Genomic DNA, 13,890 nt, shown 5'->3' on the forward strand with positions numbered 1-13,890 from the left:
TACTAAAAAAACATTTTGTAAAAAGGTATTAATGATAATCATCTCATTGATATGTTATCATCATGTAATTCTCAACATATCCCTAAAAACAGCAAGTTACAATGTTTCCCCTTTGTTTACACTGTGTGAACGTTCGTTGGTCCTGCCGCCATGACTAAACAGGCAGGCTTGACTGGCGTTAACTTTAGCTTCTATGCTAACAGACTTATAAAAATTTATTAAACTATCAAAAAATAACAATTATATCATTATACTCCACTTAGTGTTTCATATCCTATGCTTTATAACTCGTAACCGTGATGATAATGTTTAAAATATTTTGTTTATCTGGTGCTTCTCTCTTCAGTTAGCTTCGCTCTCTCATTCAACTGACTCACTGACTAGTCAGGCTAGCAAGAGAGCCACTGTAGAGTGAGAGCGCATGAAGCAACCACTAGAGCGAGCAGCTCCCTCTGCGGGCCGAAACAAGCACAACACCCTTTGACTGTAAACACTGTCAATGATTACAAAATGCCAATGATTAGCCTACATTATATCTCATTCTCCCAAGTTTCAAGTTGGCAACACAGGGATCCCAAACATGAGAAAAAACGGTACCCAATAATACAGAAAGTATTCCCCCTTTTTCATAGCAACTATTTCCCTTTTTCTTTGATGTTACAGACAAACTAGGACCAACAATAGTAGCCTGCCCCTGACTATCAGAAACTTGCCCATACTGGTATATAAATTCATCAATACACACACTGAACAAAAGTATAAAACGCAACATGTAAAGTGTTGGTCCCATGTTTCATGAGCTGACATAAAAGATCCCAGAAATGTCCCATATGCACAACACGGTTATTTCTCTCAAATGTTGTGCACATATTTGTTTACATCCCTGTTAGTGAGCATTTCTTTTTTGCCAAGAGAATCCAGCCACCTGACAGGTGTGGCATATCAAGAAGCTGATTAAACAGCATGATCATTACACAGGTGCACCTTGTGCTGGGGACAATAAAAGGCCACTAAAATGTTCACTTTTGTCACAACACAATGCCACAGACGTCTCAAGTAGAAGGAGCATGCAATTGACATGCTGACTGCAGGAATGTCCACCAGAGCTGTTGCCAGAAAATTGAACGTTCATTTCTCTACTATAAGCCGCCTCCAACGTCATTTTAGAGAATTCGGCAGTACGTCCAGCTGGCCTCACGTGTAACCACGCAAGCCCAGGACCTCCACATCTGGCTTCTTCAACTGCGGTATCATCTGAGACCAGCCACCCGGACAGCTGATGAAACTGAGGAGTATTTCTGTCTGTAATAAAGCCCTTTTGTGGGGAAAAACTCAATCCGATTGGCTGGGCCTGACTCCCCAGTGGGTGGGCCTGGCTCCTATGCCCTCCCAGGCCCACCCATGGCTGCGCCCCTGCCCAGTCATGTGAAATCCATAGATTAGGGCCTAATGAATTTATTTCAATTGAATGATTTGCTTATTTGAATCACAGTTCATAAGGCATATCTGAGCTATCTTTGTTGCAGGTGCATGGTAACAGTTGAATAAGATTTTAAAAAGAAGAAACCCGCACACTGCGTTTGCTCGTATCACTGATCTTTAGTAAGCTTTAGGTATCGGCCTCAAGGCCTTCGTGAGCGATTTTGTGAGTGTTTATAATTTGCACCCTTATGTAGACATTGCTCCTCCTACCTTCGTTCAATGACTCAAATGGTGCTGTGAAATAGTTGAATGGTGTGTCCAAACTTTTGACTTGTAGTAGATATATATTGTACTTCAAAGCTAACACCATGGTACATTTCCATGATTTAGATCTATACCATGGTATAAATGATGTCATACCATGGTAATATTTAGGTACACTGGCAGTACCATGGTAGTACCGTCATACTTCAAGGCTAAAACCATGGTACATTTCCATGATTCAGACTATACCATGGTGTAAGTTAAAGTACCATAGTAGTACCATGGTATGAATGAAAGTACTATAGTAGTATCATGGTACATTTTTGTAAGGGGCTCCATATACATTGAGCGGGATTTCTGACAGCTCAACTCTGCTCACGTACTCTGGTAAGCATGTAGAAAGACGTGTTGCTTGTTGTCCATGCTACAGGTTGTCCACTTGTATTGCCTCCCTCAGACTGTATCTGCAGCTACACACAGTTCGCAAAGTCGTTCCAAAGATGATCTATTATATTGATAAGATAGTCGAGTGACCGATGGAAATACATGTCCTCAAAGATGGAAGGCATACGGTAGGAGGCGAGATCAGGTGGACCCATTCTAGCCAATGAGAGGGCAGATACTCTTGTGAACATGCACAACTGAAAGTTATTTTTTTTCAAAGTTAGTTGCCGAAATGCCACGTGAGACAATTTATATCAGTGCATTTGTAACAACCTAACCATTACGAAACGTATATTTGATTAAATAAGCCTCACGTACCAAATTAGATTTTTTGTTATTGACCAAATTCGACATGCATTGACCTCCATACAAAAATTCATAATTTAGTCTTATTTTCGTGGACAGATTTTGGTCGCAGTAAATCGTCTCGCCTCTAACGTTAAACGAAATCCACGAGTTGTACCCACTGACGTTCCTCAAAACTCCGCCCTCGCATTTATGTCAAGAAACATTTCATTCAAGAGTCGTCGTCACAGCTCCAAAAAACACCGGGGAATATAGACAATTATTGTGAAGCGGTCAGGCGATAGGAGTTAACCTGTGTTGGTGTGAAACATGTTAGATCCGTCCTCCAGCGAAGACTCGGGGGGAGAAATTAACGAGGACACTGAAGTTCCAAAAGAACCCCCCAAAAAGCCTGCGACTTCCTCGGGTCAAGGAGGTAAACATAACAAACGACCACCTGCGGACCAACCACAAGCCGAAAGTTCTCCTGTCGAAGACCAGCAGAAAAATGAACAGAAAAGACTTCAGAAAGAGGAAGCGGAGAGGAAAAGTAAACTACAGATGTATGTATTTGTGTTGCGATGTATAGCATACCATTTCAATGCCAAACAACCCACGGATATGGCACGCAGGGAACAGAAGGTGAGTGAACGAGAACACCTTTAAAATAGCCAATTAATCACATGCACCTGTTTTCTTTTCAGTTTCTCGCCCCATTGCCAGCCAGAGCCAGGCGATATGAAACCGTTTTAAACTTCAAACAAATGTATATATCTAGGCAAATAACATGTCAGAGGAACCTCAACTCTAGAGCGTTTTCCTAAATTAATAAATACAAGTAGCCTACACGTTATACTGAGGGGGAATTCTGCTTTTATCTTAAAATACCTTAATTTGTTGTGACAGGGCTCAGTGCTGGGCTGCATTCAATACGAAAATACGTACTACAACGTTCAATTAAAGGAAACTGTGCTGTTCTTAACGATCAGTTGAAAAACGGGGAGGGGTTGGGGAACGCTCTGCTGCCTTTTAAATACGTCGCTCATTGCTTCAAACCACACCCAAACTGAGCAAATGTACCTCAAAGTCTCTTCAAGAAGTTTAAAGAACGTTTTGGGGAAACGTGTTGTTCAGTACAAAACGTCACTTAACGTAGCACACGTTCAATTGAACTGAACAGACCCCAGGTGTCCACTCAATTCTTTGCTCCCACAGAAATTGAATAATATAATATAATATGCCATTTAGCAGACGCTTTTATCCAAAGCGACTTACAATCATGCGTGCATACATTTTTGTGTATGGGTGGTCCCGGGGATCGAACCCACTACCTTGGCGTTACAAGCGCCGTGCTCTACCAGCTGAGCTACAGAGGACCACTGAATGATGGATGTTCAATATGGTAAATATTAGAGGCCTACATTAGTTATTTAAATTTTCTTGAGTGCTTAAAACGGATTTAAACTATTTGCAGACAAGTTAAGTATTTTAGATGTGTCAATTGGGTCCACTTTTTTATGGACTGGTTTGTCACTGTGCCCAAGCGCTCGACTAAGCCCAGAAGCTATTTTTAAGAATTCAATCACAGGTTCCGAGATTCTTCTTGGAGCCAGGCAGCAACTGTTTATTTTCTACACATGTGATCCTGATATGCACCTGCCATCACATTATTGTACATGGATTTCATATCTTGGTCACTTCCTACTCTATCCTAGGTTTGTTTATGTTCCTGTTCTCACATAACTTGGGGTCCCGTGTAGCTCAGTTGGTAGAGCATGGCGTTTGCAATGCCAGCGTTGTGGGTTCGATTCCCACGGGGGGCCAGTATGAAAAAAATAAAAATATGTATGCACTCACTAACTGTAAGTTGCTCTGGATAAGAGCATCTGCTAAATGACTAAAATGTAAAATTAAAATAAGAACAGGTGAGCGTGAGAGGTGCACAGTGAAACATAACTTTGCGAGACTAGCACACCTTATTCTGTATGTCTTTGCTTGCATTTGTGTAAGAATTTATGCATTGGTATGGGTGTAGTTGTGGTTTATATCGGCTACTGTGTTTATTGTATCAATGTGAGATATTCATTCAGCATCCCCTTTGCCCTGTAGCACTGACAGTAGTAGCACACTTCACTACTTGACCCTGGGCTGAGAGGCAACGAAGGAGCTTGACGTAGAAGATAAGAGCCCACCCTGCTTACCAAGAACAGGGCTGATTTGCACTCTAATGAGGCAAAAAATACAGCATTTTACAGCGCTAATGAGTGATTCCTCATGAAACCAAGACAAAAAAAGATGGATTATTTTTGTTTTTTTACTACATTTAATCCAAAGAATGGTCCTTTTGGAGGAAGGATTGTTAAGATATATTTGACATTTGTATGTAAAAGCATAATTGAGAAATAATTTGGCATATTTATCACATTTTGGCCTTAACCAGGACTCCTTTAAGACTCCATCGTGTTTCGTATGTAGGTGCTACAAAGCAAGAATTGGTGTCATATGAAGCTTTACCACTTGCTCTGTAATATGAGCAGTATTTTATTTTCAATAAAAAATGTAATGCATTCATTTATGAATATAGAAAAAACACAATTTTGTTGTTGAACACAATATACTATAAGGCAGGGCTCTCCAACCCTGTTCCTGGAGAGCTACCCTCCTGTAGGTTTTTGTTTCAAACCCAGTTGTCACTAACCTGATTCATCTCATCAACCAGCTAATTATTAGAATCAGGTGCGCTAGATTAGGGTTGAAGTGAAAACCTACAGGACGGTAGCTCTCCTGGAACAGGGTTGTAGAGCCCAGCTCTAGGGGCATATTACAGTTCCAGAGTGGGATCTCTGCTACTTTTAGAGTTATGATCCAATTTGTAGGCATTACCAACAGAGTAAATGTGAAAATGGATTCAAAATGGTCGCCCTCTGTTAGCGATTTGCAGGATTAAAAGGAGAGCTGTAATTGATTACATTGAATACTATGCCAATTTCTCTGTATAAAATGGGCCATAACTTTAAAACTAGCATATATCCCACTCTTGTCACGATTCAGACAGACGACCAGAGGACCACAATTGCGTCACACCAGAAAGTTTATTAAACTTAAGGGAAAAGGGAAGTAGGGAGTGAATGAAGGCTCCAGGGGTAACAGGGATCCCGTCCAATGCGCTGGGTCTGTGCCCCCCAGTGGCAGCGATGCGTCCCATGAAGCCGGTGGTGGGTGGTCCAGAAGTCCTGGGGGAGACACAGACACAACAGGGCGGAATGAAACCAGGCAGCAGTACAGTTCAAGGGAATCCAAAATACGTAGTAGCAAGGCAGAAGGCTGGTCAGAGTTACCGGGATTGAAGAGTAGTCAGGAGTCGTAATGGCAGAAGCAGGTCTGGATCTCCTAAGGCAGAAGAGTATCCAATAAACAGGCAGGTCCGGGGGTCACAAAACCAGGGTGAGCCAGAAGCGCGAGCAAACAGGTTCGGGTGTGAGCTTTGCAGACGATCTGACACCGGAGAGCTGAAAGACAGGGCCTTAAATACTGGGAGAGGTTAGTGGGTAATGCAGCGCAGCTGGCAGAGTAATTAGAGCCGAGCAGAGCAGGGACAGGTGGAGCTAGTTAGGCTGAGTAGAGAGAGGGAGGTGAGCAGAGTGGAAGATAGTGGAAACCAATTAAGGTGGTAACCCGGTGGAGTGAGAGGGCTCATGACAGAACCCCCAAGGGACGGCCCCAGAAGTCCCAAGAGCAACACCACGCCGGGCGGGAGGAGGGGAGCCGGAGGAGGGCTAGAACTCCTCCGAACGGTCCGAGTGAACGTCCTCATCCTCGGAGGAAGCCGGAGGGGCCGTGGTCGGGAGATGGGACAGGTCCCGAGACAGGATCAGGCACAGGACAGGAAGCCGAGCGGGCCGGACGGTTAGGGACCCCTCTGGGGCGGCCCCCTACGGATTGCAGGTTGATCAGGATGCCGTTGGTGGAAAGCGGTGATGAGAGTCCTATCCACAATCCGACTAGCTGGCACCCAGGTCCTTTCCTCAGGTCCATAGCCCTCCCAGTCAATGAGGTACTGGAGACCCCTACCCCCTCCGTCTGGACCGAAGCAGGCGGCGGACGGTGTAAACCAGACCACCATCGACGAGCCGTGGAGGAGGAGGACCAGGCGCAGCAGGGACCAGCGGACTCTCATGGATGGGCTTAATCTTAGACACATGGAAAGTGGGGTGCACCCTCAGGGAATTAGGCAGTTGGAGCCGGACAGCAGTTGGGCTAATCACTCTTATGATAGGGAATGGGCCAATGAACCGAGGTGCCAGCTTCTGCGACTCCACCCTGAGTGGCAGGTTCTTCGATGACAACCACACCCTTTGACCAACATGGTAGGTGGGAGCAGGAATTCTCCGACGGTTGGCCCCGGTAGTGTAGCTGGCAACGGACCTGAGGAGTGTGGCTCGGGCTTGTGACCAGGTGCGGCGACATCGACGGGCAAAAGCAAGTGCAGATGGGCAAGTAACCTCCTCCTCCTGGCTGGCAAATAGAGGAGGCTGGTATCCATAAACACATTGGAAAGGGGACATACCGATGGCAGAGCAGGTCAGAGAATTGTGTGCGTACTCCACCCATGTCAATTGCTGCGACCAGGAGTGGGGGTTGCGTGAAGTCATGCATCGCAGTGCCTTCTCGAGCTCCTGATTAGCCCGCTCTGACTGCCCATTGGATTGGGGATGGAATCGGAAGTCAGACTGACTGTGGCTCCCAGCAGGTGACAGAACTCCTTCCAAAAAGCGGAGGAGAATTGTGGACCACGGTCAGAAACAACATCCCTTGGCAGTCCGTGGATCCGGAAGACGTGTTCCAGGACCACCTGGGCGGTCTCCTTGGCGGTTGGGAGCTTGGGGAGGGGAATGAAGTGTGCCATCTTGCTGAAACGGTCAACGATGGTGAGAATGACGGTCATGCCACTTGAAGGGGGGCAGCCCCGTGACAAAGTCAAGGGCGATGTGAGACCAGGGACGTCTGGGCACAGGCAGGGGGCTGCAGCAATCCGGCTGGGGGGCTGGCAGGACGACTTGTGTTGGTTGCAGATGGGGCAGGCTTGGACGAATTCCCCGTACATCCTTCCTCAGAGAGGGCCACCAGAACCTCTGGGCGAGCAGGTTGTAAGTGCGGGTGGAGCCAGGGTGACAAGCTAGGCGGGAGTCATGTCCCCACTGAATGACCTGGGACCTCAGGTCTTCGGGGACAAAAAGGCGGTCAGCTGGGCAAGTGCTGGGACCTGGCTGGTTACGGAGAGCCTCCAGCACCTGTTCCTCAACAGCCCAGGTCAGAGCTGCAACGATGCAGGGACTTGGCAGAATCGACACAGGGTCCTTGGAGGGGGTGTCATCCTTCTGGAATTGACGGGAGAGGGCGTCTGGCTTGGTGTTGCGTGATCCAGGCCGGTATGACAGAGTGAAATTAAACCTGGTGAAGAACAGGGCCCAGCGGGACTGCCTGGAGTTCAACCGTTTGGCCGTGCGGATGTACTCCAAGTTCTTATGATCGGGTCCAAACGAGAAATGGAATGGTGGACCCCTCCAGCCAGTGACGCCACTCCTCCAAGGCAAGCTTCACAGCCAGCAGCTCACGGTTCCCTATGTCGTAATTGCACTCAGAGGGGGACAACCGACGTGAGAAAAAGGCACAGGGATGGAGCTTCCTATCCTCCGCAGCCCACTGAGAAATCACAGCACCAACTCCCACATCCGAGGCGTCCACCTCCACAATGAATTGCCGGTCCACATCAGGCATCTGGAGGATGGGAGCGGAGGTGAACCTCACCTTGAGGGTACTGAAGGCTTTGTCGGCTGCTGGGGTCCAGGTGAAGGGGTTGCTTGGTGCTGGTTAGAGCAGTGAGAGGGGCAGCAACGGTACTGTAGTTCCGGATAAACTTCCTATAGAAGTTAGCAAACCCCAGAAACTGTTGCAGCTTCTTTCTGTTCTCCGGAACTGGCCACGAAGCGACTGCTGATACTTTGGCAGGATCCATTTGGATACTTCCTTCTGCCACTATGTACCCCAGGAAGGCCACTGTCTTGACGTGAAACTCACATTTCTCTGCCTTGGCGTAGAGGAATTCTCCAGAAGACGATGAAGGACTTGCTGGACATGGCGGGTGTGTTCAGACAGGTTTCTGGAGTAAATTAAGATGTCATCCAGGTAAACGAAGACAAACTTGTTTAACATGTCCCGCAGTACATCATTCACTAGAGCCTGGAACACAGCAGGAGCATTGGTGAGGCCAAAAGGCATAACCAGATACTCGTAGTGGCCTGTTGGTGTATTGAATGCGGTTTTCCATTCATCTCCTCCCGGATCCGCACTAGGTGGTAAGCGTTTCTGAGATCCAACTTGGTAAAAACAGTGGCTCCCTGGAGCAACTCAAAAGCAGAGGTGAGCAGAGGCAGAGGGTAACGGTTTTTCACTGTGATGTCGTTGAGTCCCCTGTAGTCGATGCAGGGGCGAAGAGATCCGTCCTTCTTCCCCACAAAGAAGAAGCCAGCACCAGCAGGAGATGAAGATGAACGGATTAATCCTGCGGACAGAGAGCCATTGATGTAGTCCTCCATGGACTTTCTTTCAGGAGCAGACAACGAATAAAGACGACCCCTTGGAGGAGCTGTTCCAGGGAGGAGGTCGATGGCACAGTCGTACGGTCGGTGAGGGGGCAGAGATGTGGCTCTTGCTTTGTTAAACACCTCTCTGAGACCATGGTAGCATTCTGGGACATTGGAGAGGTCCGGAGCGGAGTTAGTAGGTACTGGCCGAGGGGGTAGTGCGGCAGCAAGCAGGCAGGTTCGGTGGCAGTCCTCTCCCCACTCCCTGATCACCCGGTCACCCAGTCGAGCTGAGGGTTGTGCCGGCGGAGCCATGGGTAACCCAGGATGAGGGGTTGGCCTGGAGAGGGGAGCAGGTGAAACTGGATAGTTTCTTGATGGTTTCGGACAGACCCATCGAGACCGGGGCCGTGACATGAGTGACCGATCCGAGTAAGTGTCCGTCCAGTGCCCGGGCAGGAATAGGAGGTGTCAAACGGAGGTTCTCCAGTCCCAGTTGGCGTGCCAGCTTGACGTCCATTATGTTGGCTTCGGGCGCCAGAATCCACCAGAGCAGCCAGGGTGTGAGTTGAGTCAGAGAGGCGGAGGTGAACCTGCAGCAGGGGTTTGCGGTCGGAGGACTGGATGGTCATTGAACTCGACCGACTCCCCCTACGCCCGGTGAGCTTCGGCCCTTTAAAGGGCAGGTTACCACACGATGTCCATCACCTCCACAATAGAGGCAGAGGTTTGAGGTGAGCGGCGCTGGCGCTCTGCAGGAGTGAGGGAGGCTCGCCCAATCTCCATAGGCTCAGACTGATCAAGCTGACCTGGGTGAGTGGCAGTAGATGACAGGAGCCCAGTCGGATCTCTCCGAATGCCGGTAGTAGGTGGACCTTGGCGCCCCCTCTCACGACGACGGGTCTGTATCCTTCTGTCGATCCTGACAGTCAGTGCGATGGCTTCATCAAGAGTGGAAGGCAGTTCATGGGAGACCAACTCGCCTTGATATAGTCAGCCAAACTATGGAAGAAACGCGTCCACCAACGGTGGTGTGTTCCAAGAACTTCGTCTAGCCAGGGTTCGGAAGTCGATGGAATGGTCTGCGACTGTACGTCTGCCTTGTCGAATACTGAACAGTTCACGAGACGCCTCTGCGGTGGGTGAATCCAGGTCAAACACCTTCAGCATCTCCTCAGCAAACAGGTCGAAGGTTGCACATGCGGGGTTTGACGTTCGAACTCTGCTGTTCCCCAGAGTCGAGCTCGGCCCGTCAGGTGAGTGATGGCATACCCAACTTTAGCCCCTCCGTGGCGAAGGTCCTTGGCTGCAAGGAGAACTGAAGTCGGCAGCTAGTCAGGAATGGCCGGACCTGGGTTGAATCGCCGTTGAACCGCTCGGGGTTTCCAATCTTGGGTTCGGAGCAGCGGCTGCAATGACCGGGGCAGGTAACTCGGGGGCTGGGCTGGTGGGCAGACTGGCTGGGGTAAGGTTGGTGAGGAGTTGAATGAGCATGGCGAGTTGTTGTTGCTGCTGCTGGAACTGCTGCTCATGCTCATCGGTTTTCATGTCGGGGAAAGTGTGCGCTGAGTCCATAATGGTCAGATCGTACTGTCACGATTCAGACAGACGACCAGAGGACCACAATTGCGTCACACCAGAAAGTTTATTAAACTTAAGGGAAAAGGGAAGTAGGGGAGTGAATGAAGGCTCCAGGGGTAACAGGGATCCCGTCCAATGCGCTGGGTCTGTGCCCCCAGTGGCAGCGATACGGTCCTATGAAGCCGGTGGTGGGTGGTCCAGAAGTCCTGGGGGGGGAGACACAGACACAACAGGGCGGAATGAAACCAGGCAGCAGTACAGTTCAAGGGAATCCAAAATACGTAGTAGCAAGGCAGAAGGCTGGTCAGAGTTACCGGGATTGAAGAGTAGTCAGGAGTCGTAATGGCAGAAGCAGGTCTGGATCTCCTAAGGCAGAAGAGTATCCAATAAACAGGCAGGTCCGGGGTCACAAAACCAGGGTGAGCCAGAAGCGCGAGCAAACAGGTTCGGGTGTGAGCTTTGCAGACGATCTGACACCGGAGAGCTGAAAGACAGGGCCTTAAATACTGGGAGAGGTTAGTGGGTAATGCAGCGCAGCTGGCAGAGTAATTAGAGCCGAGCAGAGCAGGGACAGGTGGAGCTAGTTAGGCTGAGTAGAGAGAGGGAGGTGAGCAGAGTGGAAGATAGTGGAAACCAATTAAGGTGGTAACCCGGTGGAGTGAGAGGGCTCATGACAACTCTGGAACTTTGATATGCCCGTAGAGTATATTATGTTCAACAATATAATGAAACATTTGCCAAATCAAATCAATATACAAACAGAATGCAGCACAAGTCAACATAGACATCAAACAGAATATACAATATCAGAACAGTAAACATATAAAATATAAAACTCTATAGTATAGGCTAATTACCGTGGGAATATACCATTTACAGAGGGGATATATCTACTGTATATATGCAGAGGGAGGGATGCTGCCGTGACAAATATATACAGTTCGTATACAGTTGTGCAGAGGTGTATTAGAGGTAATTGATGACAAGGTGCAGTGTTTGGCTCAATGCAAAAATCACTTAATCCCTATGAGCCTGATGGCTGGTTGATGAGGGCCACAGGATAGGGGAAGAAACTGTTCAGGTGGTGGGTGGTTTTGGTTATGATTGACCTAAACTGTCTGCCAGAGGGGAGGCATTGAAAGATGGTGTGTCCAGGGTGGGCGGGGTCGGTGATGATCTTTCCTGCATGCTTCCTTGTCCTGGAGACGTGCAGGTCCTTGATGGACGGCAGGTGACAGCTAAAGGGAAGGGAAAGGGGGATACCTAGTCAGTTGTACAACTGAATGCATTCAACTGAAATGTGTCTTCCGCATTTAACCCAACCCCTCTGAATAAGAGAGGTGCGGGGGGCTGCCTTAATCGACATCCACATCATCGGCGCCCTGGGAACAGTGGGTTAACTGCCTTGCTCAGGGGCAGAACGACAGATTTTTACCTTGTCAGCTCGGGGATTCGATCCAGAAACCTTTCGTTTACTGGCCCAACGCTCCTACCCGCCAGAGCTTATGACCTTCTCTCAGTGTTTCCCCTATATTCATTTAGCAGCGGCGAGCCATCTCCACGTTTTGACTGTGTTGAGTTTCAGTTTGTTGCGACTGCACCAGGCCACCAGGCGGTCAACCTCTCCACGGTTCTTGGACTCGTAACCATTGGAGATGAGACCGACCAGGGTAGTGTCATCAGCAAACTTGAGTAGTTTGACAGATGCTGCGTTGGCGGTGCAGTCATTTGGATGTTAGTTTTTGGTCAACAAAGCCCAAATAAAATTTGATTTGATGTAGGTAGGGGTAAAGTGACTATGCATAGATAATAAATGGGGGGTAGGGGGGGTCAATGCAAATAGTCTGGGTGGCCATTTGATTAATTGTTCAGCAGTCTTATGGCTTGGGGGTAGAAGGTGTCAAGGAGCCTTTTGGACCTAGACTTGGTGCTCCGGTACCGCTTACCGTGCAGTAGCAGAGAGTATAGCCTATGACTTGGGTGACTGGAGTGTTTGACAATTTTGGGGGCCTTCCTCTGACACCGCCTAGAATAGAGGTCCTTTATGGCAGGATGCTTGGCCCCAGTGATGTACTGGGCCGTACGCACTACCCTCTGTAGTGCCTTACGGTCGGATGCCGAGCAGTTGCCATACCAGGCGGTGATGCAACCAGTCAGGATGCTCTCGATGGTGCAGCTGTATAACTTTTTGAGGATCTGGGGACCCATGCCAAATCTTTTCAGTCTCGCCACAGGAACACCTTTCCAAGGTGTCTCACGCATCCTTATTTCCACGTCTAATCCTATGGCACCCTCTTATTTAACAAACAAACAAAAAAACATGTATTTTTGTGCTTTAGAATTACAGTAATCCCTTGTTTATCGCGGGGGTTACGTTCCGAAAATGACCCGCGATAAGTGAAATCCGCGAAATAGAAAACTTTTTTTTTTTTACAATTAGCAACTATTACATGTATACAAATACAGTGACTCACGTGTAGGCCGTTTCACTGCTCTTCAGACTGGGCCGCTGCATCCTGACTGCGCTCTGCAGTGTTCTCTTCTTCTGAAGCCCGCGGTGCAGGTGTGTTTGTTCGGGAGAAGAACATAGTGATAGGCAGCTGTTGTCGCTCTTTTTTCTTCTTTGCAAAAAGATCCTTGTACACCGACATGCCACCATCGATTACGTTGGAGAACTGTAACGAACGGCTCATCAAAGGGTCCCATTCCTCAGCTACTCGCTTAAGTTCAGTGGCCATTCGCACCATGGTTGCTAAGCGACCAAGCGTTAGTCCTTCCTCCTCATCTCTCGTGTCCTCTTCTCCCTCTTCTCTTTCATCGTCGCTTTGTGGCTTTGTCATTTCTGCCAGCTCTGCATCGGTCAGCGGCTGTGCGTCTCCATCAATCAGGCGTTTATGTCATCCGGACTCATGTCATTAAAGCCGTCTCCTCCAATCTGTTTAGCCAGATTCACAGCTGTTTCTACGGCAGAGTGGTGGACCTCGTAAGCGAGCCTCCGGTTGCGTTTTGCACTGCCTCTGGCCATAGTTTTTCCAGCAGGCCTTCAGAGTTTCCGTTTTCATTTCCTGAATGGCCCTCTGAATGTTTTGGAGACACGATGCGATGGTGTATCCACGCCCAGTAGTCCTTCAGTGAGAAATCTTGATCCGAGTCCATAAAGGTCAACAAGATGTTGCAGGGTGTTGCGCGTATAGAGAGCCTTGAAAGCACGGATGACTCCTTGGTCCATGGGCTGAATCAGGGATGTAGTGTTTGGCGGCAGAAATTCGATTTGCACACCATCATATGCCAAATCATTACCGTGACCTCC

At 48.5% G+C, this 13,890-nt stretch overlaps 1 protein-coding gene across 2 annotated transcripts in view; it reads left to right on the plus strand.

The window, feature by feature from the left end:
* The first annotated feature begins 2,563 nt into the window (after nucleotides 1-2,563).
* LOC121532035 (calcium-dependent secretion activator 2) overlaps nucleotides 2,564-13,890 on the plus strand; it is a 236,643-nt gene continuing 225,316 nt past the window's right edge. For both annotated transcript variants that reach the window (XM_041837679.2, XM_041837680.2), the window contains exon 1: nucleotides 2,564-3,057. In XM_041837679.2, coding sequence (XP_041693613.2) covers nucleotides 2,746-3,057 — 312 coding nt within the window. In that variant the 5' untranslated portion in view covers nucleotides 2,564-2,745. The remainder of the gene's footprint in view (nucleotides 3,058-13,890) is intronic.

Source organism: Coregonus clupeaformis, unplaced genomic scaffold (assembly GCF_020615455.1).
Source record: "Coregonus clupeaformis isolate EN_2021a unplaced genomic scaffold, ASM2061545v1 scaf0073, whole genome shotgun sequence".
NCBI classification, from domain to species: domain Eukaryota; kingdom Metazoa; phylum Chordata; class Actinopteri; order Salmoniformes; family Salmonidae; genus Coregonus; species Coregonus clupeaformis.